The following is a 26,632-nucleotide window of genomic DNA, read 5'->3' on the forward strand; positions in this document are numbered from 1 at the left end:
TCTCTCTCTCTCTCTCTCTCTCTCTCTCTCTCTCTCTCTCTCTCTCTGAAGAAATCATGGTTAAACTGTTTTCTATAACACACCATCTTATTATTTTTTTAAATCTTAAAGGTGTGACCTTTGCTTCTGTTTCATTAGCATTTTAGTGGTAAATGAAATGCAACTCCCTGGGGAGAAAAAAACAGGATGTTTTATTCATTGCTGGAAAGGACCGGTGCTTCCATTCTTATCGTGTCCTTGCTCCCCCTCACCTGTGACTCATTGCCTCTCAAACATCCATGTCTCTGGTGCTAGATCCTGCAGCAAGGAGGGGCTCAGCTGTGATACATAGATATGACTAAAATATTATATTTATAGCATTTCGATCTTTAGTTCAGCAGACTTTTCTGGTTCTTTTTCCCACATGAAGAACAGGGACCCAAACATGTTGTGGCCATCAAACATCTCATCTGCAACTATGGGATTCTGGTCTCATGTTGATACAATAGAATTCCAATATGCACAAGACTGTTACAGTATGCTCTTCTCTCATTCACAGCACAGAGCATCACATTCAATTCAGTCAGTTTTACTGTGCAGTGTTGCATTGCTTATCAACACACATAAATATTTTGTAGAACATAATTTTTCCAGGTACATAACAAGCACTACTTCAGTAAAATGTCAATCTCTAAAATTGTATTGATTGATTGATGATGACAGAAGTGACAACAAGCCAGTTAAAAGAACTGACATTTTATGAGGTTATCTCTTGGCTTGGAAAATACAAATGTATACATTATGTTATAAACATTAAGATGTGTGTATGAACCCGACAGGGACGATCATACACTGTGACAATACCAGAAGAAAATATATACTCTCTGATAGTGCCTGCTCGATGCATCTCAGTCGTGGTGTCAAGAACAAAATCCATTTGTGTCTGGAGGGAAACCTCAGGGTTTCCGTGCTTTTCTTTCCATGCTCAAGCAAACAAAAGGACTAAATGCATCTGTTATAGTTTTAAAAGGTGTTCCTAGATGGTAAGGGAGGGCATGCCAAATGTTGAGTAATGAGCCAGACAGATGAGTTTATACAATAAATTAATAATTTGGTCTGTATGTTATCCTCATGAATGTGTTGTGGGACTGCACCACTCCTCATCATAACCTATTGTAACATATTCTCCCATTGCTTCCTGTTGTGCTTCTTGTTTGGACTCCCTGTCACCTTATGTAACTGTGTCAGACAGATTAAGTCTTGTCTCATCGTGTACCTTTCTCTATTAGGTGAAACAAATTATGGAGGAGGCCGTAACGAGGAAATTTGTGCACGCAGACAGCAGCCACATCATATCCTTCTGCGGTAAATGTGTTTTGTGATTACAGTGCACAATAAGACATCTTTCCCAGTCAGGGTGTTCCAAAATTCAGGGTACATGCTCAAGGCCTTGTTCCATTAGCTTTAATGTTTAACACTACGTCAGGAATGGGTGTCATAGGGGCTATAACGAGGGAGAGACAAAGTAAATAAGAGAGAGTCATTTTGTAGCATCATTTTGTTTTGTGCCTAAAATCGTTGTGTATCTAGTTTCAGAGATAATAGCACAGGACATGCTGTATTTGAACACTAAGCCACAGTAGTTGTTACAACCTCATTGACATGTACAGTGAAGATGGTTGACATCATTCCGTGTCAAGTCGTCACCGACTACGAGTTCATCATCACAATGACAAATGGTTCCCTACAGTCTGTTCAAGCAATTTATTTTTATAATGCTATTAGTCATCATGTTGATTTATATTTAATAAGGTGGATGGATGGTTATGTACTAAAGTACACTAACACTCTTCAAAGGCGTTGATACTAACCAGGAGTGAGGCGTGTGTGATTCACGTCCCTCATATCCTAGCAACGGTGTATTGGGCAGATTTTAGTCTATTTCTACTTGTGCCACCTGTGCTTGCTTATCACCGTTTATTTATACTAAAAACATATGAAGACTTGAGGCTTTCACAAAGAGGATATTATACCTCGCTCATGAAATAAAAACTAACTCAAAGGCAAGTGAAGCGATTCTACCTTGAGGACACAAAAATATAAACAACATTTTATTGAAAAAGAATCGCAATCAAATAATGGTTAATACTCTGTGTATGTCTGTGTGTGTAGCTGTAGTGGAGGCCTGCATTCTTCATGGGCTGAAGCGACGTATTGCAGGTCTGCTCTGCAGTAACAAGGTTGCAGCACTCTTCATGAAGGCGGCAAAAAGCTTTTCGCCTGCTGAGGAACTCTGCCACAAGGTCCAGGAGGTGGAACAACTCATCGAAAACAGGTGAGAAGTCAACTTCTGCCTGTGCGAGGCCAGTGACACAAAATTGTACATCTTTCCCCGTATTACTCTACTTTTACGTGCAATGATGCATCCTAATACCTCGTCCTGTCCTATACGTATGTTCCACTCTCACCACCTATACAGACATCTCATCAGTCAGGTCTCTCTTCTGTTTTTCAGCAAGCAGAACAATTCTTCCCTGAGTAATGACCGCAGTCGGCAATCCAAGTTGGCCAACCTCTCCCCGCAGGCACTGAAACACATTTGGATCCGAACTGCACTGATGGAAAAGCTCTTAGACAAGATTGTCGTGTACTTGGTGGAGAACAGCAGGTATTGTTATGCATCATTCAATGCAATTATAAGCCACAGACTCTAGAAGATTATATCCTCCGTTCAATACTAAATAATAAATAAAAGAACTAAATAAAATGTTCTAAATATTGTGTCCTGCAGTGCCTTCTATGAGAAAGAAGCCATGCTGATGGATCTTGTGGATGGACCAATTCTTGCATCTCTATTGGGTATTTATAAACCACACTAACCTGCACATGGACCACACTGAAACCCCTTATTTTGCCTTACTGTACTAACTTTCCATATCTGAACGACTTTAAACTAATTAACCGTGTTTCACAGTCGGCCCTTGTGCTTTGGAGTACACCAAAGTTAAGACTGCAGACCATTTCTGGACGGACCCATCTGCTGACGAGCTCGTGCAGCGGCATCGCATCCACAGCGGCCACTGTCGGCAGGATTCACCCTCGAGACGGCCTGCCCTGGTTAGATAGTGAAGGCTTTGATTGATTTTTCTCAAATAGTCATCTATAAACTACTGTGTGTAATATATCTGATGTCTTCTTAACCTGTACCAGATCCAGAAGAGACAGTCCAGTGGTAGCATGGATGATCGCCCTCTGATGTGGGTGAGGGACTATGTTGAATCACTCCACCAAAACTCCAGAGCAACACTTCTGTTTGGGAAGAACAATGTGCTGGTGCAGCCGGTGCGTGTTTTTCTGTTTCAGTACATCTTTTAATACAACAATAACACAGTCCTTTAAGAGAGGCTTGTTTATTTTCCGGGGACCTGGGTGCATCTGTATGGCAGACATGCTGTGGTTTGAAAGCTCTTACTTGTGTCTGCAGAGAGATGACATGGAGGCCATCCCAGGCTACCTTTCTCTACATCAAACTGCAGACGTCATGACACTGAAATGGACACCCAATCAGCTGATGAATGGCAATGTGGGAGAGCTAGATTCTGAGAAAAGGTTAGGCCAATAGAACCCAATCAATGAAAACAAACTTGTTTTTGCATAGTTAACTCAATGGCTCCTATTTTCTCATCTTTCTTTCAGTGTTTATTGGGATTATGCTATGACAATTCGTTTGGAGGAGATTGTGTATCTCCACTGTCATCAGCAAGGTGAAGTATCCCCTTTTAATGTTTTAAGCACCCAACGTAGGAGTTTAAAGAGTTATTCATCTTTTTTTAATATTTTGTTTATTTCTCCAGTGAACAGTGGTGGGACAGTAGTTTTGGTGAGCCAGGATGGGATCCAGAGACCTCCTCTACATTTCCCCAAAGGAGGCCACCTCCTCCAGTTTCTGACCTGCCTGGAGACCGGCCTGCTACCTCACGGACAGCTGGACCCACCGCTCTGGAATCAGAGAGGAAAGGTCAGCATGAACAGAGGATAACAAAATACTTCTGTCGCACCTTATTTCCAATCATTTCTGCAGTAATGCTACATTTACCTACAGCTACAATCTGTTGTGACAATCCTCGGCAAAACATTTCCTTTCCATTTTACAGGGTAAGGTTTTCCCCAAACTGCGAAATAGGAGTCCACACGGCTCATGTGATTCTGTATCCGATAAGGAAGATGATGAAGCGACCGATTATGTGTTTCGGATCATCTTTCCTGGCATTCAGATGGAGTTCAGTAAGTGTCTTTAATTGTCCTGCTCTGCCTCCCTGAGTTAATCTAATAAAACATCACCAGAGATTAGATCTACGATTGCATTACTCTCTTAATACTGATTTACAGATTAGACCATTTCAGTTTAGATAAATCTGTTTTCCCTCGGCATATATCATATATGTACATCTTTCTAATTAATTTATCTCTAATTTTAAGCTGATACATTTCATATCTTTGTCCTGCCTATCTAGTGCTTGTGTGTCCATTTCACATTATAGTCCCAACAACAATAAGGCAACTTTGCATGACATACAGTAATTTGTATGCATTACATTACATTACATTACAGTCATTTAGCAGACGCTTTTATCCAAAGCGACTTACAATAAGTGTATTCAACATAGGTATTCAAAAGAACTACTAGTCACCAGAAGTCATGAGTGCATCTCCTTTTTTAAACAAGCATCTAAGAGCATAAACCAGAGCAAAAGTACAGTGCAGAAACAAATGAATACAATAAGTGCAACAAACTAATATGAATACAATAAGTGCTAAGTATGCAACATCCCCATCTCCATCTCCATCTTTTCTTTCTACATTTTTTCTACGTCTTTCTTATTATTTGCAGACATGCGCTTTTATGTCCAAAACTATTGGAATTTCATCTGGTTTTATTTAACTCTGATGACGATAGTAGCAACGGTACTGATAAGGACTATCATGCTGTGCAGTGGCCCTGGAGCTGATGGACCAGGGCGTGAACTTGTGGCAACCGACGCCCAGAAAGTCCTCGTGCTCCTCCTGCTCACAGAATGGCTCCTCTGATGGCTCTCTGCCAAACGGCTGTAATCAGGAAAGGTAAGTATTTCCCAGGGACAGGCCCAAAGATAAATTCTGATTAATCCAGTTGAATTTGCCATTCCTTTCCTACCAGGGCTCCCTTAAAGCTCCTTTGTGACACCATGAAGTACCAGATAATCTCCCGTGCTTTCTATGGATGTAAGTACAAACAACTGTCGATTAACTTTGATTCATTGGGGAATAATTAAATCCCTGATGAAACAACTTCCTTGTCAATGTGAAAACGTTCATCTGTCCTCTCCAGGGCTCGCATACTGCCGTCATATGTCCACAGTTCGTACGCACCTTTCTGCTCTGGTCAACACCACTATAGTTGACCCTGATGTGCCCTGTAATGCCCGAGGAGGACTCTCTGTGGAGGTCTGGGGCCGGTTCCTCAAGGACAGCTCTGTAAGATTCACAGCGAAACACCAGGCCATAAGATTGTTTTTGGATTTAATTCATTACAGTATTGAATGGTTCTTTGAAAAAGTCAGCATTAATTAATACCAAGACCTAATCTTTTTCAGGCTTATGAGCAAGAGGAGATACACAGGCTTGTGTATTTCGGTGGTGTGGCTCCTTCATTACGCAAAGAGGTCTGGCCCTTCCTGTTGGGACACTACCAGTTTACCATGACTGAGAAATGCAGACTAGAGGTATTTCCATGTGCTGTCAGACTTTATGATTATAAGACTGTAAAGTAGACATGTACACCACGGGGGATGCTTCCATCTGTGTTAACACAAGGGTTATGTTTCAGATTGATGAGCAGATGCGGACCATGTATGAGCAGACTCTGAAGGAGTGGCAGGGTTGTGAGGCCATAGTCCTCCAGAGGGAGAGGGAGAAACATGCTGAGGCCCTCGCCAGATGTTCGACCGCAGCCAGTGTGGAAAGAGGGCCAGTGCAGCGGGACTCCACCATCAGTACAGATGCAAGTTTGACCTTTTGGCATAAAATGTCCTGCGTTATGTTAACCATGATGAAAACTTGAAAGGGAACTGTTTATAATATTAAGACATTTCCAAGCAAGTTGACAATTCTGCTTTTTGTCTCGTGTGATGCTTTTCTCCACTGCAGTCGTCTCTAAGTAGCAGCTCAGATCAACAGAATGCCCACTCACAAAGTGATTCCAGCAGCAGCACACGGGTAATTTCTCATGAGCATCAAAACAGCAATGATCAATGGTCTTCAAACTTATAGTATGCCTTAGAAAATGTTTTGCAGTAAAAACACGAGTGTAATTCTTCAACATTTGTCTATTTCACTGCTTCGGGACACAAAACGCATGCTGACCACTTCCCTTTGGTTACCAGGTAATTGAATCGGTTGAGACAGTGGATCAGATTGAGACTGAGGCCAGGGTTAAAAAAGGAGAAGCACAGCAAAGTAGTCCACTGAAGGACACCCCAAGTGGCACTGCAGACACCCCACGACTTCCCTCCAGCAGCCCCTCCTCCCCAAGTCTGTCAAATCAACGCCTGGATTCAGAAAACAGCCCTCTTGTCACAGAGTCAGCTGTTGGAGCTGCAACCTCTCAGCAGTCAGAAGCATCACAAGTCACACATGAAAAACCTACAACTGGATCACAGTCCGGAGGTGAGGATGTAATGGACCCAGTAGCCAAAGCTGAGATTTCAGAGACAAAGATGGAGAAAGTTCCAGAAGGTGAGATGGTTAAGGAATGTGGAATCATCAGTAAGTTACAAGAGACATCTGAATCGAAAGAAAAACCTGAAGTAGAAGAAACTAAATCTGAGAAATCTGAAGATTTAAAAGCAGTCGACACAAACATGAATTTAAGAAGTATTCCAGAGAGCACTAATGTTCTGAAGCTAGAAACAGAGATTCATAATGAATATTTCCAAGCACCTCCACTCGGGCAGACCTTGACTTTTCAAGCACACAAGAGCAAAGATCTGGAAGTGGAGCCACTATGTCCGCCTTTAGCAGAAAAAGATACTAATCAAGAGGGTGAAAAAAAGGAGCCGGCGATTTCTGAAAAACCTGAGCCGGCTTCTGAAAAAGAGGCCCGTACCACAGAGCCAGAAAGAAAGGACGCTGAAGGAACAGTTAGTGATTTGGCTGGAATCAAAAAAGACAGAGCTGCAGAATTTCCATTTGAGAAACCTGGTTCAAATTCACCTGTCAGACAAGTACTGAATGCTCTCCAGTCAGCATCTAGGGGCAGCCTTTCAATATCGTCACACTCTCGGCAGTCTCCAGACACAGCAGATTCAGATGACTCTCCCTCGGCCCTGGAAATGGAGGACATTCCTGCAGGGACATGTGTGACCTCTGAGGATATGAAGGCCAGGCCTTTGGCAGGTCTCGCTGCTCCCCCTGTCCCCCTTGCGCAAAGACAGAAAATGGCATCAGAGGACCTTGTCCTAGATCACCATCTGGACACAGCCTATAACACCAGTCCGGAGGGCACCGACCTGGGCCTTTCTGAAGAGGAGCCTGAGATGGAGAATGTGCTCACTGAACCAGAAGAGTCAGCAGAGGTGGGAGGAGACGCCAAACACGACGAATCCTCAGAGGAACGAACCTATTCCGTAAGCATTACACATGACAGAAACACTTCGTCTTTTGATCATAAGCACGTGCTAACAGAATTCTTTTTTTCTTTTTTTTTTGCAGCAAGAAACACTGGACATGTACTTGATCAATTTACACCGCATCGACAAAGATGTCAGACGTTGTGACAGAGCATGCTGGTACTTCACTCCTGAGAACCTGGAGAAGCTGCGTAACATCATGTGCAGGTAAATGTGTCGCCATGCTTAATGTCTCTGACGTTTGTCTTCAACCCAAAACAATAACGTCTGAAAAAAACTTTGCAGTTACGTGTGGCAGCATCTGGATACAGGTTACGTCCAGGGGATGTGCGATCTGCTGGCTCCCCTGCTGGTTATCCTAGACGACGGTCAGTGACACTTTTCTGCAGACTCTATCACTATACACTTTGCCTAAATGCACATGAATGGCTAATAGTCACTCTCTGTTTTTATGTGTGTGCTTCACAGAGGTCATGGCATTTAACTGCTTCACTGAACTAATGAAGAGGATGAACCAGAATTTTCCACATGGCGGTGCCATGGACTCTCACTTTGCCAATATGCGTTCTCTTATCCAGGCATGTACTTATTATGTGCACCGACACGTGTGCACGCATGCATATACACAAAAGCCGTAAAACAAAGATAACATTTAATTTTTATACTAATAGATCCTGGACTCCGAGCTGTTTGAACTGATGCAGCAGAATGGAGACTACACACACTTCTACTTCTGTTATCGCTGGTTTCTACTTGACTTCAAAAGAGGTGATCGCAAACGCAGGCGTCATGACATTTGCTTGTCCATTAATGAGAATTTTGCAATTTGTATAACGTGATACTGAACGTAATCTCATCTATTTCTGTTTGTTTTTTGCACAGAAATGGTGTACGATGACGTGTACTCTGTGTGGGAAACAATCTGGGCCGCCACGTACACCTCCTCTGATCACTTTGTGCTCTTCATTGCTCTGGCACTTGTGGAGATGTATAGAGACATCATCCTAGAAAATAACATGGACTTCACGGACATCATCAAGTTCTTTAATGGTAAGAAAAGACGAGACAATACGGCGGAAACCATGTTGCCAATGAAGTAAACCAGTTGATTAAGATGATATTCCAGCTATGATAATGTAGGATACTTTCAAAATATAAATTCCACTCGCTCAGTATCAAGGGGAAATTAAACTGTTGATTATTATAAATATTACAAAGTATGTGACAAAGATTTTCAAATTCTCTTCTCAGAAATGGCAGAGCGACACAACGTTCCGCAGGTCCTGACGATGGCTCGAGACTTGGTCAACAAAGTGCAGACGCTCATAGAAAACAAGTGATGCTGCCGCCTCTGCTGCTGCTCCCACATTTCTCTGTGCTTAATTGTCTTAAGATACCACACACAATAGTAGTTTATTCAAGAGGAAAGGAATACATGTAAATGAAATGCAGTGATTGGTACGTATACTGGTCATTATTTTAAGACTTCTTTCCAGTTGCCCCTCTCTATATTCAGGAGATGCAATTATTGCCAGTCAATTTATTTTGAAAGTGTTAATGTTCACCTAGTGAATGTACCCTTGATGAAAATGCTTCAGGATGTTATTTATTTTGCCTTAAATTGAGCTGTTTTTTTCAGGGATACAGCAACCAAATGTGTCACTGTATTGTTCTTCTAATAAGGTTGATTTTGTTCAGTTATACACATCTCGTGATGCACTTGAATATATTTTCAATATTGTTATTATTTTTTGCTGAAATTGTAGCTGACATGTTTAAACATCTTGTGATGCACTTGAATATATTTCAGTAATAATAATGTCTGGCATTATCGGATGATTTGGTTTTGTAAACGTTAGAGGTACATTAGAGGAGGTTGTGTCCACGTCGTGTGTGTGGTTTGCTTCTCAAAAGCCATTTCGAGGACCTCATGCGGGCTTCTCTGAGCCTCGATGGTCCTCTTCCTCTGCTTGCCTCTGATGCACACACGCTTGCAGGATATCCAGACCGGAGCTGTGAACCCCGTGCAGTCCTGCATGATTGCACATAGTTTGCATACAGTACATGTATTGCTCTTTCCTCCGTTACCAAACTGCCATACTTTGTGCTACTTCTATCTCTGACCTCCTCTATGCATTGATTCACTTTTTTTTCTGTGCAGACTGGTTCTTTCTACTGGTTAAAATGGGCAATCACATTCTTCTCACCTTAAATAACGCAATGCCGCTCAGGCTGACGAATTCAGCAGTTTCCTAACGGATTCTACTTCTTTGCAGCATTGCAATAGCTGCCATGGTGGTTCATCTTGAGCTGGTGGTAAACTTAAAGTGGGTGGCAGTGAGGGAAGCATTCTTCTTTTTTCTTTCACTTTGAGATCAGTTTAATGTTTTTTTGGCCTGCCGGTCTTGGTTGCCTTGTCTTTCACACGCTCTAGTCCATTTTGATATGCCCAAACTTTTGGCAACACGTCTTACAGTGGTTGTTGATATTTCCTGGAGTAACTGTGCATTTCTCTTCATTATTACCTCAAGATCTCCATGTCTGTACCTGTTGAAAAAGAGCTCTGCTTGCTAAACACTTATCATGGGTTCACTTTAGCTTTGACACGTTTCCTCGGCTACATTTCGTTTCCTGTAAAGCTAGTGTGCACACAGAGAGCAGCCTCCACCTTGATGAGCTCACCTATTTCATCAATTCATTTGAAAGAGCAGTCCTGTTATGCTTAGCTTGTTGAATTGTATCCGGTGCCCTCCAGTTCCTTGAAGGGCTCTCTTTTTAGCTCGACTGAAATGGTCCCCAGACTTATCTATTGTACACCTGCTCACACAGTTTCTGTGTATTGTGCTGTATTACAGTGCTGCTTAGACTGATCTTGTTGAAGCCCTCATCAGGTTTACACAGTCTAGTAAGTGCCAGAGGGTCAAGTTATTACATAAAGGGTCAGGTCAGTGGTAGCTAGTCAGAAGTATGTAGCCATGCGGATCATTTTGGTTTTATGTGCGTATGTTTACACCACTGAATCTTCTGCTGCTAATCCAATACAGTGGAAGTTAATCATTTGTTCAGCTGAAAACAAACATGTATAGGCAAAGTGTATTTCCAGAAACAATGCGCTGGAGACCTTGATGTCATTGTTTAAATTAGTTTGATGAGGTCTAATAAAGCCTAATAAGGTCTGTGAATCTGATGTGTTTCGCAGACATTCAGGATTAAATCCTATAATCTCCACAGATAAATACAAAACTATCTACATGGCTAGATACCAGCATAAGTATGTCAGAAAATATGATTTATTGGTGCCACATTTACAGTTACAAAATAGCCATAGCACACCCATGTCTGGTTCACTGTGGCTTAAATACCAGTGTTTTGATATCACTGCTAATGTCTCTCCACATGATCTTCTAAAACATGCCCGAGTATTGCTGTTTGTGCATTGCTGTGTTTGTTGTCAGAAGATTTACTGTATACAATGTGTTAAAAAGAAACAAAGAAAGTACATATTTATTAAATGCAATACAATGTCTGTATATGGGCTTTATCGGATTATAATGAACAGAAAGATAAAAATGTGCCATTGGAAATAAATATATTTTTTAGTTTTTTCTGTCTTCTCAAATTGTCACCTGGTATAATTAATTTATTGCGTATTAAAAATATTATATTTTGCATCCCATGTGCCTCATGTATATTTTCACATTTGACATTTTCATACAAAAGTCAGTTTCTGTGGTTAGCGCTGGTGCCTCGTTTGTCACTTGGCCTTTAAACAAATGTTTTGAAATTAAATCTAAGCAACACTTGAAAGTCCATGTGTACTTTGTAATAGTTTTGGCTGCTGTTACTTATTTCCTTTACTGGTCATGAAAAGATCCCTTCTTAATGTGACTTTGATGGCAGAGCTGGAGAACAGTCCTCATTCTGTGCAGAGATGCATTACGTTTAGCAGAACATGAGGCTAAAAAGATCCCTCTCTATCCCTCCACCACAGCTTAGAGATGTTCTGGCAGAACACAGAGGGACATTTAATAACCTGATACCAGCTTTCAGCTGACCTCAAAACTCTTTCATAGCTTTCCACAAAAAGGTTAGATTTCAATCATGCGCTGCAGGATCTTATGTCAATGTTGAATCGGCTCAGGATATACTGTGTTCACGGATCATTAGTGTGAGATATTTGACAGCTAACTGTCAAATGTAGAACTAGCCTTCAACAAAATCACAGCCTGAAGTCACAGGTGTCAATATTCCTGTTAATGAGCTTTGAGGCTGTGTGATTCTGCTTGCTGGCTCACTTGAATACAATCATTGTTAAGGTTATCTGTTCATTTCAGTGAATATAGTAATGATCTATTAAAAACAAGTGTTAAGACAATGAAGGAAACAGCCAGTAAAAGTTTGCATTTTATTGGTAAACAAAAAACAACATTGAAGACCTACAGGCCACCTCAGTCAGCGGTTCAAACATTAAAAAAAAAAAAAGAGAAGTAATCTGGCAAGTGAGGCTAACAGTCGACATGTGTCACTACTCTAAAAGGCTCACTCGTTTTGCGTCGGACTATGATATTGATTAGCTTCACAGGTTCTTGAATTGGCAAAAAACGTCATACTTAAAGCTACAGGAATGTGACACACAATAAGGAATATCTTGTCAAGAGCTTAAGAAGCAGTATGACCCTCAGCCTGATAGATGCAGAATTGAGTAATTTGTTTTGTAAAATAAACATTACCACCCATGTCAAGGTTTGACATCACAACCCAGGATTTCTTTATAAAAGAAACCTCCAAAATGTTATATTGTAATCAAATACAATTACAATTACATCGCTAAGAAGAAATGAAAACCAAAAAACAAACTCGACAATCCCGACTCCAGATAATACATAAGGGTGTTTATAGAACAAAGACAAAAAGCTTTAAGGCCGTGGGGAGAAGCAGGGTGTTCAGGTGATCATGACAGCGGAATGTATGTAGAAAGAAATAATGATGTATCATACGAGGAGGCCTGGGGTTAAAAAAAAAAAAAGATAAAAAGAAGAATTACAAAACATTTCCCCCCAATTCCTCTATAAATGGCAGGCCTTTCTACCGGTAATGACGTGGGGGTGGGCTATGCTGTGGCGGGTGCCTCCTTGGGGGTGGACTATGGCGCGACATAGTATTGCGTGGAGGAGACTGGTAGCGTGCAGGGGGAGATCCTCTGTTATGAAAGGGAGGCGGCGAAAAGCGACCTCTGGATCTGGAGCGGGATCTGGAGCGGGAGCGAGAACGGGAACGTGACCGATTAAAGTTTGGGGTGCCCCTCTCCTCAAAAACGCGGATGTACGCAGTCTCGCCCTACAAAAAGAAAACAAATATATTTAGAAAATGTTTTCCTTTCGCCACCTGAAAAAAGGTACAAGAACAATTAAATCTCATCATCACTGGAACTCACTTGATGTGACCGGAACTCGGTCCGATCCAGTCTGCGTAGAGCGTACTCCATGTCCTCTCTGCGAAGAAACTCCACCACGCCCTCTCCATCACGCTGCACATCTGCAAAACAAACGTCTCCTGCTTCGCGCATGTGATCCTTCAGATCCTGCCAGCTCCCAGTTGGTGGTAACCCTGGAATGGGGAAAAAGGCAAAACTTAGTTGCTTGCTTTAAATTTCCTGGCACTTGCAAATTATTGCAGGGTCAAGTTCACCTTCACTAGTAGGTTTTAAGGCATCTTTACAAAGTATACACTCAACAGTAATTTAAATTGAAAAGCTCAAATTAAAATATTGGTCGATTGCTTCAGCAAACCACAATATTTGTGGATGTTGTACATCCATAAATCTGCTCTATTATGACCGGCCAAGTTAGGCTTCTATACACACACCTTAGACTTAAAGGGGTTGGTCATTCTACAGCTCATATAAACATGCTTGTATAAACACCAGATACATGTAGCATGCAACAAATAGGCCGAAATAATGATATACAAAGACAAAATCACACCTACCGGTCACTATAGTCGGTGTTTGGGATTATGCAGCCAACATGACCGTTTTCAGTTTACTGTTTCGTTTTTTCATGACTTAAGGAGCTGACTTGACCTCATCCACTTAGTCCACCTTGTCCTCCAGTCCGCCATGAGAGAGAGAAACATATCTGCCTACGACTCGTGATGTCTTTTACTAGTCCCTTGTCCTCCAGTCCGCCATGAGAGAGAGTGAGAGAAACATATCTGCCTATGACTCGTGATGTCTTTTACTAGTCCCTTGTCCTCCAGTCCGCCATGAGAGAGAGTGAGAGAAACATATCTGCCTACGACTTGTGATGTCTTTTACTAGTTCCCTTGTCCTCCAGTCCACCATGAGAGAGAGAAACATATCTGCCTACGGCTCATGGTGTCTTCTACTAGTCCCCTTGTCCACCATGAGAGAAACATATCTGCCTACGACTCGTGATGTCCTCTACTAGTCCCTTGTCCTCTTGTCCGCCATGAAAGAGAGAAAAATATCTGCCTATGACTCATGACGTCCTCTACTAGTCCCTTGTCCTCCAGTCCGCTATGAGAGAGAAAGAGGTCTGCCTACGACTCTTACGTCCACCATTCTACTAACCCCTTTGACATCCAGGATGCCACGAAAGAGAGCGACATATGAACTGGCTATGACTCATGACGTCCACCTACCAGTCACCATGACCCGGAATTCAGATCTTCGAGTTGGGGGTCCAAATCTTCCCCTAGGTCCTTCTCCTCCTTCTCCACCTTCTCCTCCACCACCTCTTCCTCCTCCTCTTCCACCTCTTCCTCCTCCTCCCATAGGGCCAAATTTAGCACCAGATGATCGAGGATACTCCACACGTAGCTTGGAGTCTCCATAACCATATCCATTCCTTCCATAGACAGCGTCGTCTGCATCCCTAAGAGAAGAGAGCAAAGAACTCCTTACCAACGTATGCTTGATTCACTAGTGGACATAGACCTGGAAATGCGGTCTCCATCCATTTCCTGCTGCCAGTTACTGGAGATGATATTATACCATATAAACTTAAGTTCTCCAAAAAGGGGGAATGTGATTTGACTTGCCAAAGATCCCCAAAACTCACCGTGGATCTTCAAATCGGACAAAAGCAAAAGGGATAGTGCCTCTATTGTTCTTCAATTCGATGTCACGGACTTTTCCATATTTGTAGAAGAGATCCTCAATGTCTCTCTCCTGGACATCCACGGGAAGATTCCCCACATAGATCCGGCCATCCGACATGGTGGTCGAGAGAGAGCGGTACTGCTGACACAGAACGGGGGCACTTGCAGACTTGATCACTTCTTTCTTTCACAAATAGCGATGGAGGTGGTCCTTAGCTTAATCCTGGTTCCAATCCAAAATTGATTCCTTCTGCTTCCACTTCCTTAATTTAGAAAAAAATGTAAAATCTGAACCAGGGATGCAGACATGAGTAAACGACGAGCTCAAGGCAAATGGCACAGGCCTCTTGGATCCAAGCCTGGAAGCTATAAAACACAGGGTAATGAATGTCCAACCACCTTAAAAAAAAAAAAAACAGTGACAGTATTAAATTGGAACTGCACGCTGCACTGTGTGACGAAAATGTGACTGCAAAGGCCTTAGCAAATGACTCACATCGTCTATACTCATTTACCTGTGTGCCCCAAAGGGAAGCACCTGCTTTTGTTGTGGAATGTTACTCCACTCATTTATTCAGGTATTGTCACCTGAATGTATTCACTTAAAAATATACCAGCATTCAAGTGAGATAAATAACAAGCCTGCTAGTGCCATAGATTTAAGGTAGTACATTTTATGGTTTACCTCATAAATAAAATATGCTAACAATTGCAACACCGAGCTATAGCCTTATATGTTACCATAGATTTTAAGCAACACACCACTGATAATATCCCCGACGAATTCAGATTTTAACTACAATAAATGTATTTACGGCAGGGCGGATTTACTGAATTGCAAACATGGCAGCAAACGACGGTGGTTGCCAGATTTTTAACCTTTGCCGGAGTCTCAAACTGTGTCGAGGCCACGGCTAAACTAGCCCGCAGCTGCCTAGCTCACTATATTTAGCTTTGGTTGCTTGTCTTAACAGTTTCTGCAACGTAGCTACGTCTTTAGTAAGCAACATAAAACATTCAAGCAGAACGGTTCAGCTTGACATTTGTAGCTTGAAAGTTAAAGCCAGTTTAAGACGTGTAACTACGATAGGAGTCTCTTTGTTGGTAATCTAAGGTCAGCTAGCCAGGCTAACGAGTCTGTTTCGGCTAAAACGCCCCAATTGTCCTCACACTCGAAGATAAACTTATTTCGGCAATACACATTCAATGTATTTAGTAAACAGCACTTAAATTAACAAAGTGCGGTTACCTTTCAAAACAAGTAGGGGCTCTTCTTCCGCAAATTGAACGCTAACAGTCCGCACGCTGTGCTACTTCCCTGTTAGTTAGCAACATTAGCCGTTAGCTTGGTGGCTCCTTCTACTTCGTATTTCCGGCAGACAGTAGTGAGGTTTAGTGCATTGCTGCCCTTTGCTGGTAAGAAATGGAACATGTTGCTGGCTTTATATACCAACTCCTAATTATGTCATAAACAAAAGGTTTTAAATCCTAGCTAAGCTGTATAAAAAAGCCTGTTGTAAATTGTAAAACACTGGAGACTATTCAGCATGTTGTACCTACTTCCCTTCTCTGAGCCTCCAGAGCAGCTGCTGAAACAGCATATCAATCAACCACCACAGCGGCCTCAACTCAGGTTGGTCAAAACAAAACAGTGATATCTCATTCGTCTCTGTGGTGTACCTGGATTGGCAGTGTTCTTATCAATGTAAGCCTGCTAGTAATGGCTCCATTAAATCACCTCTCACCTGATGCTTACTCTTCACTTAAATCAAAGAATGCACCATGCTCTTTTCTAATTGTCACACATTCTCACATTCTCTGTCCCAAGACCCTTTAAGTCCTTCACTTCGCCTCTGTGTTGGCTCCGTATTGTTCTGGTTGGTTCTCTATGGAAGTGTAAGGGAAGAGGTCTCTGGGTTGGTTGTTACACAACCAGTTACATAACACTTCTTCTTCTTCTAATTCTACTTCAATCTTTCACAATTGATGTTCGCTGATAAGGAAATAAATTGGAATCGGTTCATTAAGAAATAATGATATAATGATATAATAGTTATTACTGGTAAAACAAAACTAAATGAGCCTAGCAAAACAGTAAAACAATTAGTTTAAAAAACAACAACATCTGCATCAAAAGGGAATATCTAATGCTGTCACAATGAATGTGAAACTAGACAGATGAGAACCACATGATTATCATAATATCTGAATGGAGTAACAAAGGTTGCAAATAGAAATCTCAAATTGTCAAATAAATGGAAATGCAGGGCGTGACATACCATGGATACCGACACATATAATATAGCTAGAGTAGATACAATGCAATTAGCCCTGTAATAAATACGACCTAAGTGAAATATGAAGGCTAATGCATTTGTTTTTGGTTTCAACATCTATGGGGGGTTTCCGAGAGGCTTTGAAGTCCAGAAAACGAGAACGCGCACTAACAGATGCCAGGCAGCGTTATGTAGCACGCGAGGCACGCACCGCCCCGCGAGATGACTTCAACTGCCCAGCGCGCGCTCCTCTCGCACTATCACAGCGAGAGTTCGGGCGAGGCGTTGTCGATCGGTACTCGAAGGCTTGTGTGCGCTATTGCGTTCAGATAAGGAAACCATGTCGTACACGAAGTTTGCAGCGGGTCTTCTCCGGGCAAACCCGGGCAATGTCAGCAAGATACGCGCGTCAAGATGTCGGTCAAGGGCGGCATCCACCAAGAGCCAGGAGGAGAAAGATCAACCGATAGACGGCTGCGCAGTGGTGGAAGCGGTGCCGGTGGCGCTCATCAGCCAGACCAAAAAGATCCAGTTGAATAAGATCCACGTTGACTTCAACAACACGCAGGAAGCCTACAGAAGCAAGGGGAACATGGAGCTGCTCCGAAGTATGCTGGTCTTCAAGCTCTGTACGATTGACATCCTGGTTGAAAAGAACAAAGAGGTGAGTTGGTTGTGTTCAGATGTCAGCCTTTTGATTCAAAGAACAAAACGCATTTTAGAAATATATAACTGCGTAATAGCACGGGCAAGTTCGATCCAGTCCTATTTATAATGGAGTATTATAATGGTATTACCTAACTTGTCATCCTTGCTTTGTTTACAGCTGATGGCTCTGTGCAAGAAGGTGTTCGGTCAGTGGATGTTTGAGAAGCTGATGAAAATGACTTTCTACGGTCAGTTCGTGGCAGGAGAAGATCACAACTGCATCAAGCCTCTCATTAGGAAGAATCAGGCCTTTGGCGTGGGGGCAGTTTTGGACTACAGTGTTGAAGAGGACTTGACACAAGAAGAGGCCGAGAAGAAAGAAATGGAGTGAGGAAATGTTTGTTTTACTGATGCTTTAAAACAGGTGCAGTTAACCAGTTTCAATTTGAATATGTGCCATATGTGCACCGGATGAAGAGACATTTATGAGTTATGCAACTTGCAAAAACTAGACAAGCCAAGCCTTGTTGAGTCAAGTTTATTTGTACAGCCCAGGATCACATGCTCCAAAGCAGTAGGCTATATGACCTCATGCTCTCTAAGCAAGATGCACACTGGGGAAGGTGATGAGGACAAAAGGGGATTTGTTGCTGTATCGTTATAATACATCCACTTTAAGTTATTTAGTACATATTATACAGTTAGCCCCAACAGGTAATTTAGCCTGTGTCTCTATTACATGCCGTCCCTCTCTAAATTATCTCCTGACTCCTTTATTTACACACAGAACAGAGTGTCATGCCAATAGTTTGCTATGTCTCAATTCTTATCTTTTCACTTTTGTTATATCCTCCGTTACGCTTCTTATCAAGTTAATGTGAGTGGTGGAATGTACAGAATGTTTCCTCTCCAGACTGTAATCCAAACCGAATAGAGCCTGCCCTCTATTGGTCGGCTGGGAGAACCCCCTCTCCTCTGATTGGTCGAGCAGGGGGATGTACCTCCTGAAAAGGCTGCCAGCCTTTTAGAGTTATGTGTTTGGTCCCTTCATGGGGCACAAACACATAAGTGTTGCGCAATGTTCTGAGGAGGAAATGAGCTCAGTTTTATGAACCACGGATCCTCTCACGAGGCACAAACATACACATGCTGAACTAAATCCAAACATAAGTTTGTTTATGATCAAACGATCTTCATCGAGACCAAACTTACTGAAAGAAAGGAACGTTAGGTCCGTGGAGAAGACAACTCAGTGAACACAGTAGTTTTCTTTGCTCCCCTGAAGCATCTCTCTGTCCAAGCACGTCTAGAAAAGGAGATCATTATCGTAACTGAATAACAAGGTCACAGCAAGACTGGTTAAAATGACATTGGCCTCTTCTCAACACATGTTTTCTGTCTTTTTCATCCTTTAAAATGGTCTTCTTAAACCTATTTTAAGTAGATGCATTTTGTTTTCGCTGCTCTCCTCTGATGAATATCTCTTCTTCTTTTTCAGTGCATGTGTTTCTGAAGCAGAGAAAGAAAGTCCAGGTAATGTAATGTAGTCTTAACTGTTGCACAAACAGCCACTGCATGCTTCATTGACCAAAGATTTTTCGGTTGCTTGAGCTCGGGCCGGAATGCAACACAAGTCTAGTCAAGTGTCAGTGTCCGTATGTCTCGTCGTGTGGTCGTGTGGTCCGCCCCAGAGAGTACTGGTTGTATCTGGTTTTAGTGGGGTCTGAAATGTCCAATCCAATGGGTGAAGTGAAGAGACGCTCTGTTCATGTTACGTGGTTGATGTTTATAACTCGAGCGTGTTATTCTCTTACTCGTGCTTTCTATGAAACATGTAACGTAATAATGTATCAACTGCATGTTCCTACGAGCCATTTGTGCTTGTGGTAGATTTATTCTGGCATAAATAAATAAATGTAAAGTACTCAAAACAAAAGCGTGCAGGATTGAAATACTTCTGTTCCTCTTTTGACTGCAGCTGCTGATCATCGCGAGAAGAAGTACAAGGCCCATCATCAGTTCGGGGACAGGCGTGGAGGGGTCACCAGCGCTCGTACCTACTTCTACGCAGATGAGTCCAAATGTGACAACCAAATGGAGACATTCATAAACTGCATTCGAGCCTCTGGTGAGTAGTAGAGAGGAAGTGAAAGAAATGATCATTATAAGTGATACTATAACACTAATACGTCCGTGTAATAAAGATCAACGAGTGACATAAAATGTGTTATTATTTTCAGGGGGAGCCTCAACAGATGGATTTTCTGCCATCAAATTGACTGCTCTCGGACGCCCTCGGTTCCTTGTAAGTTTAACTTTATGTCTTCAATATCAACTGAATGTGATTATTTCAGTATTTAGATAACGGTGTGAAGGGCTTAGGTTGGCAATCACATCGCTTCGACTTCTACCACAAACAAATCATTCGCCATTTTTTACAGCTTAATGGGCACAATAAACCGGCCGTTTATTTATCTTTTTATGGTTTTGAGTCAATGCCAGTTGATTAATCACAGGTTCACATAATTGTGTTATCACTGATGTGTCAGGTCACAGCGTGAGGACACAAATGAAAAGTATGTGCCAACTGACAGTGAGCAAGAGATCGTTTGTGAATAAAACACTGATATGTGTCTGAATATGATTCAAATATTATAATTGCATCGCTGATTAATTGTTCTGTGTTTGAACAGCTCCAGTTTTCAGAAGTCCTGGTTAAATGGAGACAGTTTTTTAACTTCCTCGCAGCGCAGCAGGGGAAATCTGACGTGATGGTTCTGGAACAAAAGCTGGAGCTGAAACAACTCCAGGTATGTCTTCAGCGAGTCTCATGCACACGCATCCACAGCTGGTGTCCTCATCTATTGTTTATCTTCTTTAGTTGTGTTCAAGCCGTCATGACTTTAAATGTCATGTCTTTTGTTAAAGCAACAATCTGTTTTTAATCACTGAAATATGTATTTGCAGGAGAGCTTGACTGAGATGAGTATTGGAGCGATGTACGACAAAGAGAATTGGTTTACTGGAGAGAAGCTGGGTTTGTCAGGGTGAGAGAGTCACACATTACTGCAATCATGATATTAATAGCACAACAATACAGTTAGGTTCTTGAACCTCTCTTTAGTCAGTAGGAAAACACTGTGTTAACATATTTTAATATACATTTTCTCACATCTTATTGGCAGAACGATCAATCTGCTGGACTGGAACAGTTTAATAAACGACACAACGAAAATCTCCAATCTGCTCATGGTGCCGAACCTTCAGGTGAGTCGTGTGAATATGAAGCCTCTGGCCGAGTCCCTCGTGTTGCTCTCAACCCCTATGTGTCACATTACTGATTACAGGTTTATCCCGGTCGTAACGATGAAAAACAGTTTGATGTTTTGTGTGTTGGTTGCGCAGACAGGCCACCTGGAGCCTTTGTTGAACACGTTTACAGCCGAGGAGGGGAGGCAGATGAAGAGGATGCTACAAAGAGTGGACGTTCTGGCCAAGGTAAAGATACTCAAAGACAATAAACGTGCATCGAGTAAACGGAGGCAATCTAAATCCAATTTATTGCAATTGCAAACTTGGTTCAAGGGAATCAAAATAACCAGAACTGAATTGTGTTTGCTTAAGTGATGAACCCCTGTTTGTCTTGCACGTTAACGACGTGTCCCTTATAAAACCATGTGCTCTGTTTGTGCTCACCAGCACGCCATGGAGAACGGGGTTAGGCTAATGGTGGACGCCGAGCAGACGTACTTTCAACCGGCTATTAGCCGACTGGCTCTGGAAATGCAGAGGAAATTCAACAGAGAAAAGCCAATTGTTTTCAACACGTACCAGTGTTACCTCAAGGTGAGACTTCAGCTGAATTACTTTTACTGTTGATTATATATCCACAAATCCTTCCTGTTTGTCTCAACTGTGAAACCAAAATTATATTTTTTGTCACACTTTATGCTGTGTTGTTGCTACTTATCATTATATAATACAGATTTTTAAAAAAGCCTGAAGAGATGTCAATAAAAGCGCCTCAGTAAAGCTGAATAATACTTTATACGGAGACGTCACAGGTGGCTCTCGAAATTTCACGTTTTGATCATTTTCTTGATTATTTAGGAACATTTGTTCGCCATTTAAATCTTGTTGATGTACCCATAGACTTGAGCACCCTGACCTCTAAGGATTGTTGGGTTTTAGTCGTGTCGTTTTTTTTTTTTTTCTCCCATTAGGACGCCTACGACAATTTAACTGTGGATGTTGAGCTGTCACGGCGGGAGGGCTGGTACTTTGGTGCCAAACTGGTTCGTGGAGCCTACATGTACCAAGAGAGGGACAGGGCCAAAGAGATCGGCTACGAAGACCCAATAAACCCGGACTATGAGGCCACCAACAGGATGTATCACAAGTACGTTTTCAATCATTATTAAGGCCGCTCGTGACTTTGCTAGACAACGTCTGAATCCTAACAATCTGCCTCGATGTTTGTCCAGGTGTTTGGAGTACGTGCTGGAGGAGATCGAACACAGCGGGAAAGCAAATATCATGGTTGCAACTCACAACGAGGACACCGTGAAAATCACCCTCGAAAAGTATGTTTCCTCTCAGGCCTGCATGAAAAATCCTAAGCCCATTTGTTATGTGCAGTGCTAAGGGCAGATTTAATTTGAACATACACGAAAGCCTTAAAACCTCTTGTTCACAAAGGATTAATCTTCACGGTTTAAACTAATGCCGAGGATGAGGATGTGAAACGTAGTCTTTGTCAGCAATTATAGGATTTACAGAATGAGCTTGCGAAATCAATGGTGAAATACTACACTCGTATTATGTAACAACCCTTTGACGTGTATTTTTTCTCTCTGTTTTCCCAGGATGAATGAGATGGGTCTTTCACCCACAGAGAATAAAGTTTACTTCGGACAGCTGCTGGGCATGTGTGACCAGATTAGCTTCCCGCTAGGCATGTTGCACTCAGCATGGTTACTAAAAGTAAACAGTATGTTATGGAATCAGAGACTTGCGTCACATGGTCACGTGGCCAAAGAGGTTCCACTGAAACGTAGTTCTTTTAACACTCAAGGTCCCTGACGTCACAGATCACCTCTCCAGTCTAAAGATATATTGGGAACAAATAACTTCAGGTTCTCAATGTCCTTAACTGTCTCATTACCAAATGTTATGTCACTTTGGTTCAGAGCAGAAACACATCGCTACCCAAATACGTAGGTTAGGGGTACACATTTAAGAAAATAGTCTTTGAGTTGTACACAAATAACATTTACTCAACAAAGAAAACCTCACACACATCTCTTTGCACGACAAAGACAGTTTATGCAAGTGAGATACAGAAAAGTAATAACTGAGGGGCTGCTTAGTCAGTGTTAAGGGCACTGAGCTTTCGTTTCTAAAAAAGTGTTGCAGTTTAAATAATTGTGCAATGATCTATATGATCTAAATATGAAATGAAGGTAAATGACTAATGCTGTAGCCGCCCTAACCTTCCTTCCACTGGTGACACGTATAAAGGCTGGGTTAACCTTGTCCTATCACTTGATATGTAGTATCAAAACCACAAAAAAGATTATATTTTAATCTACTGCACCTTTATTTCAATTGAACATTGAGTCCGTTTCTACAGCTTTTTTTTTTTTACCCCAAGGTTAGCTTAGAAAGCTATTGTCAGCTTAGAGAATATGTTAGACATTAAGTACAAAGTCATGACATGGCACGCACAGTGATTCCAAACACGTCTGCTTGCTCTTTGTTGAAAACAGGTCAAGCAGGTTACCCCGTCTACAAGTACGTTCCATATGGCCCAGTCAACGAGGTCATTCCTTATTTGTCTCGCCGTGCTCAAGAGAACCGTGGCTTCATGAAGGGATCCCAGAGAGAGCGCAGCCTGCTGTGGACGGAGCTCAAACGCAGAGTGCTGTGCGGACAGGTTTTCTACAAGCCCGTCTACTGAGTCACAGGACCACAACATTACTAACTGTAGTGGATCTGTACGTATTCCACCGGCTTTGCCTCCTTACTGTACAGTGTGTAGGGTAACATTCATGTCCCTCCTCGGCTTGTCGGGCTGGGAGGTGAGGATTTATGTTGGCCTCAAAATAAGAATTAGTTTATTTAACTAAAATAATGGGATCGTAATCCTCAGAATCAACTAAACACACTTTGCACTTTTTTCAAAAGAACTACAAATGTTCTCTTAACAGCAATCCTCTTTGATATACAGTACGCCGTTGTTCTGTAGAGCCTAAGAAAAGTATATTATGAATGTATGTTTACCAAAGGTGACGTGCGTGTATTTCAGAAGTCCTGAAATAGGTCCCTTGTTTGTTGATGGTAAAGGACCGCTCTTTGTATGTTTTGTTTGGTGTTTATCTCACATGTAGCTGTCACCCAAAAGTGCCTTATGATTGTTTTCACAAGATAAACATGGAAGCAATCAGCGACTGTACAACTAAGTTTTGTTTTTTGTAACTGTTCACTCCTCCGAGGGGATCGTACCCTGTTTTAGCTTATTTATTGATGATGTCAAGTAATAATCAGTTCACTGGCTAATTTATTTGCAGCACAGTGATTTTGATAAACAGCACAAACAAGGTGATCCTCTTTTTGATCTCTCGTGACGAATTGTAAACTGTCCATGTTTATGTGCTAAGGACATGTGGAAACTATACCTGTAGCGTGGAAGTGACTGTTTGCTGACCTTCATTTTTGCCCTCTGACACAAAGTACTCCAGGAATACCTGCACTGTTGTACAAACTGTTGGAGGACACGCTGCCTGTCAGTTCAATTGAATGAAAGTTCAATTGAGTTGAATGAAAGTCGTGGATAATGTCTTTTAAATGGAAATGTTTTTTAGCACTGGAAATGAAAACTGGAAAATGCCCTTTTTAAAAGTCCTAAAATTGAAAACTATTTTTAACAGTGTTGGTTTGTGTGGTCTAAGCTCTTTGTTCTAACATGGAAAGTTTGATTTTAGAAAACAGAAGGCTTAAATTGGAGTGTCTCTCACCTTATATATACTATATACACCTTGTATATTATGAGGTTTGTTAGCACTGATTAATTTAAATACATTTCCTAATGTTTTTCTTTGTGTTTGATTTCCTCATCACTACTGATTAAGTATAACACAGTATATTTTGTACAGTTGTAAAATACATGTAATCATTTAACACAATCAAATACAGTTAACATTAAAATAACTATTGTTGCAGCTGTGGATGTTGGAAGTGGACATTTACTTAATATCTGAAGTTGTTGGGGAAGGATCTTTGAAAACTCAAAAGTTACACCTCATGACTGACAACGTTTTTAAACACTTATAACAACATTTATATTGTTGCCTAAAAGATACACAAACTCCAGCTTGTGCCATTGTTGGCCTTGTTTACTATAGCACCCCAGAATGGATAGATAGCGACCCTGATGTTATCTCGTAGTGACACAAATCCTGTTGTCCTCGCTGACGTCAATGACAACAACTACAACCATTGCACACAGAAGCTCGTGGGCTCCCTTTGCCAAATCGATGTGACCTAAAATAAGCGATGATTCAGCCAAAGTCCACATCAGCTGAGGCAGCACCTGGGTCCAGGTATCTGGAGACTAAAAAAGTGCTCTCTGTACAGCTAGATGTTATTATTATTTTAGTTATGACATCTTGAATGTGTTCCAAGATGTGCAGTACATAATGTATGTATTGCTGTGGCACTGTCATCATATGTTATACATTTAATACATTCAAACTCCGTATATTGGTATTTTATTTCACGCACACACACTACATGTTTTAGCTACATAATTGTAAATACTGCAGTTTATAAATATGTTGTTTCACATGTATGCAATCACCCAGCCATCTTACTGAGTACACAGAACATTGTAACAAAAATGACATTTTTCAATGGATAGACCAGTGTTCTTATCAAAATTCTCAAAAACAATGAAAAAAAAAGATGTTCATCATTACGCCCTCCATATCTGCATTCTTTGATCTGCTGCTGGAGTTAAGACGGTCAAATGCAGCATGGAAATATCGTCGCAATGGCAAATAAACATCAGTACAACTACTCTGTGCCAACTCTGAATACATCAAATAGCCTAATTACTACACACTTAAGTATACTTTCGGAAGATACAGACCTGCTTGATTTTGTAAGATGATTTGTCACCCTACACTCTGTTAGAACAGATATGTCTTCAACAGCAGCCTATTTCACAAACCACTTCAGCCCCTGTGGGAGGAGAATGTACATCTGACTTCTTTCACTCCTCACAGCCAATGAGATATGACCTCAGGGAGTGTGCACAGCATGTGGAACAATAGAGGCTTTTCTTTCACCATTGTGGATAATCCTCACTCCCACACTGCTAATGCTGTCATCTGCAGGTAAATAAATCTCTTTACTTGGAAATTCTTCCAGACAGACATGCACACGTTGTATCATTCTTTGATTTACCATGACATTATATTTTAGAATAATAGGTCAACAGAATTGTTAAAGTTAAAACATGTTAAACATAGGCTTTAATCAAGTTCTCTCCCCCCCCCCCCTCATGTATTACAACTACTCTAACAGGCATACATATATGTATGATAGTTATTCTCATCAAATGTGACAAATGGACGACAGATGATTATTAATGTTAAAGATAAGAAGTCAGAGCTGGTATGCACAGAGACACTCTACAAGACATGTAATCATCTGTCCAGTGTCAACCGGAGGAATCTATTATGATATTTAGCCATTGTTCTAAACCTAAACTTTGTTTCTCATGTAAATGTCTCTTTTATCTTTCCAAATCTGCTGAGTGTTGTGAAAGGAATTTCAGTACTATAAACATGTTTAAAGTGTAAACATGGGGGCTCTGAGTGGTTTTTTGAGCAGCAGTTTTATTGCTGATCTGTATTAGCGCTTCTTTACGTCATTTCG

The 26,632-nt window shown here is 41.5% G+C and overlaps 3 protein-coding genes across 7 annotated transcripts in view; 2 read left to right on the forward strand and 1 right to left on the reverse strand.

Annotated features, from left to right (window-relative positions):
* Window positions 1-11,317, forward strand: part of sgsm1b (small G protein signaling modulator 1b) — a 12,188-nt gene extending 871 nt beyond the window's left edge. For both annotated transcript variants that reach the window (XM_031855720.1, XM_031855719.1), the window contains 23 exons: window positions 1,269-1,344; window positions 2,152-2,314; window positions 2,495-2,647; window positions 2,771-2,838; window positions 2,954-3,096; window positions 3,190-3,321; window positions 3,464-3,588; window positions 3,676-3,743; window positions 3,834-3,997; window positions 4,134-4,263; window positions 4,974-5,100; window positions 5,177-5,241; window positions 5,348-5,493; window positions 5,613-5,741; window positions 5,846-6,019; window positions 6,166-6,234; window positions 6,402-7,643; window positions 7,729-7,853; window positions 7,932-8,014; window positions 8,115-8,224; window positions 8,318-8,414; window positions 8,529-8,696; window positions 8,898-11,317. In XM_031855720.1, coding sequence (XP_031711580.1) covers window positions 1,269-1,344; window positions 2,152-2,314; window positions 2,495-2,647; window positions 2,771-2,838; window positions 2,954-3,096; window positions 3,190-3,321; window positions 3,464-3,588; window positions 3,676-3,743; window positions 3,834-3,997; window positions 4,134-4,263; window positions 4,974-5,100; window positions 5,177-5,241; window positions 5,348-5,493; window positions 5,613-5,741; window positions 5,846-6,019; window positions 6,166-6,234; window positions 6,402-7,643; window positions 7,729-7,853; window positions 7,932-8,014; window positions 8,115-8,224; window positions 8,318-8,414; window positions 8,529-8,696; window positions 8,898-8,986 — 3,846 coding nt within the window. In that variant the 3' untranslated portion in view covers window positions 8,987-11,317. The remainder of the gene's footprint in view (window positions 1-1,268; window positions 1,345-2,151; window positions 2,315-2,494; window positions 2,648-2,770; window positions 2,839-2,953; window positions 3,097-3,189; window positions 3,322-3,463; window positions 3,589-3,675; window positions 3,744-3,833; window positions 3,998-4,133; window positions 4,264-4,973; window positions 5,101-5,176; window positions 5,242-5,347; window positions 5,494-5,612; window positions 5,742-5,845; window positions 6,020-6,165; window positions 6,235-6,401; window positions 7,644-7,728; window positions 7,854-7,931; window positions 8,015-8,114; window positions 8,225-8,317; window positions 8,415-8,528; window positions 8,697-8,897) is intronic.
* Window positions 11,318-12,037: 720 nt separating this feature from the next.
* Window positions 12,038-16,657, reverse strand: srsf9 (serine and arginine rich splicing factor 9). Of its 3 annotated transcripts, none has more exons than XM_031855723.1 (5): window positions 16,018-16,657; window positions 14,729-15,031; window positions 14,310-14,542; window positions 13,081-13,253; window positions 12,038-12,983 (listed from the first exon to the last, which is right to left on the reverse strand). In XM_031855723.1, the coding sequence occupies exons 2-5, from the start codon at window positions 14,884-14,886 to the stop codon at window positions 12,732-12,734; spliced, it is 816 nt and encodes a 271-aa protein (XP_031711583.1). In that variant the 5' UTR covers window positions 14,887-15,031; window positions 16,018-16,657; the 3' UTR covers window positions 12,038-12,731. The 3 variants fall into 3 exon arrangements, with proteins under 3 accessions (XP_031711583.1, XP_031711582.1, XP_031711581.1); XM_031855722.1 differs by having other exon boundaries at window positions 14,729-15,134; XM_031855721.1 differs by having other exon boundaries at window positions 14,729-15,167.
* A 571-nt stretch (window positions 16,658-17,228) lies between these two features.
* On the forward strand, window positions 17,229-25,768 carry prodha (proline dehydrogenase (oxidase) 1a). Of its 2 annotated transcripts, XM_031855650.1 has the most exons (14): window positions 17,229-17,708; window positions 17,871-18,079; window positions 19,191-19,225; window positions 19,671-19,820; window positions 19,933-19,997; window positions 20,386-20,502; window positions 20,660-20,739; window positions 20,878-20,959; window positions 21,098-21,190; window positions 21,392-21,538; window positions 21,916-22,091; window positions 22,177-22,275; window positions 22,558-22,646; window positions 23,461-23,747. In XM_031855650.1, exons 1-14 carry the CDS (start codon window positions 17,385-17,387, stop codon window positions 23,649-23,651), a joined length of 1,857 nt encoding a protein of 618 aa, XP_031711510.1. In that variant the 5' UTR covers window positions 17,229-17,384; the 3' UTR covers window positions 23,652-23,747. The 2 variants fall into 2 exon arrangements, with proteins under 2 accessions (XP_031711510.1, XP_031711511.1); XM_031855651.1 differs by lacking the exon at window positions 22,558-22,646 and having other exon boundaries at window positions 23,461-25,768.
* Window positions 25,769-26,632: the final 864 nt, after the last annotated feature.

Source organism: Anarrhichthys ocellatus, unplaced genomic scaffold (genome assembly GCF_004355925.1).
Source record: "Anarrhichthys ocellatus isolate YVR2014 unplaced genomic scaffold, GSC_Weel_1.0 scaffold16, whole genome shotgun sequence".
In the NCBI taxonomy this organism is placed as follows: domain Eukaryota; kingdom Metazoa; phylum Chordata; class Actinopteri; order Perciformes; family Anarhichadidae; genus Anarrhichthys; species Anarrhichthys ocellatus.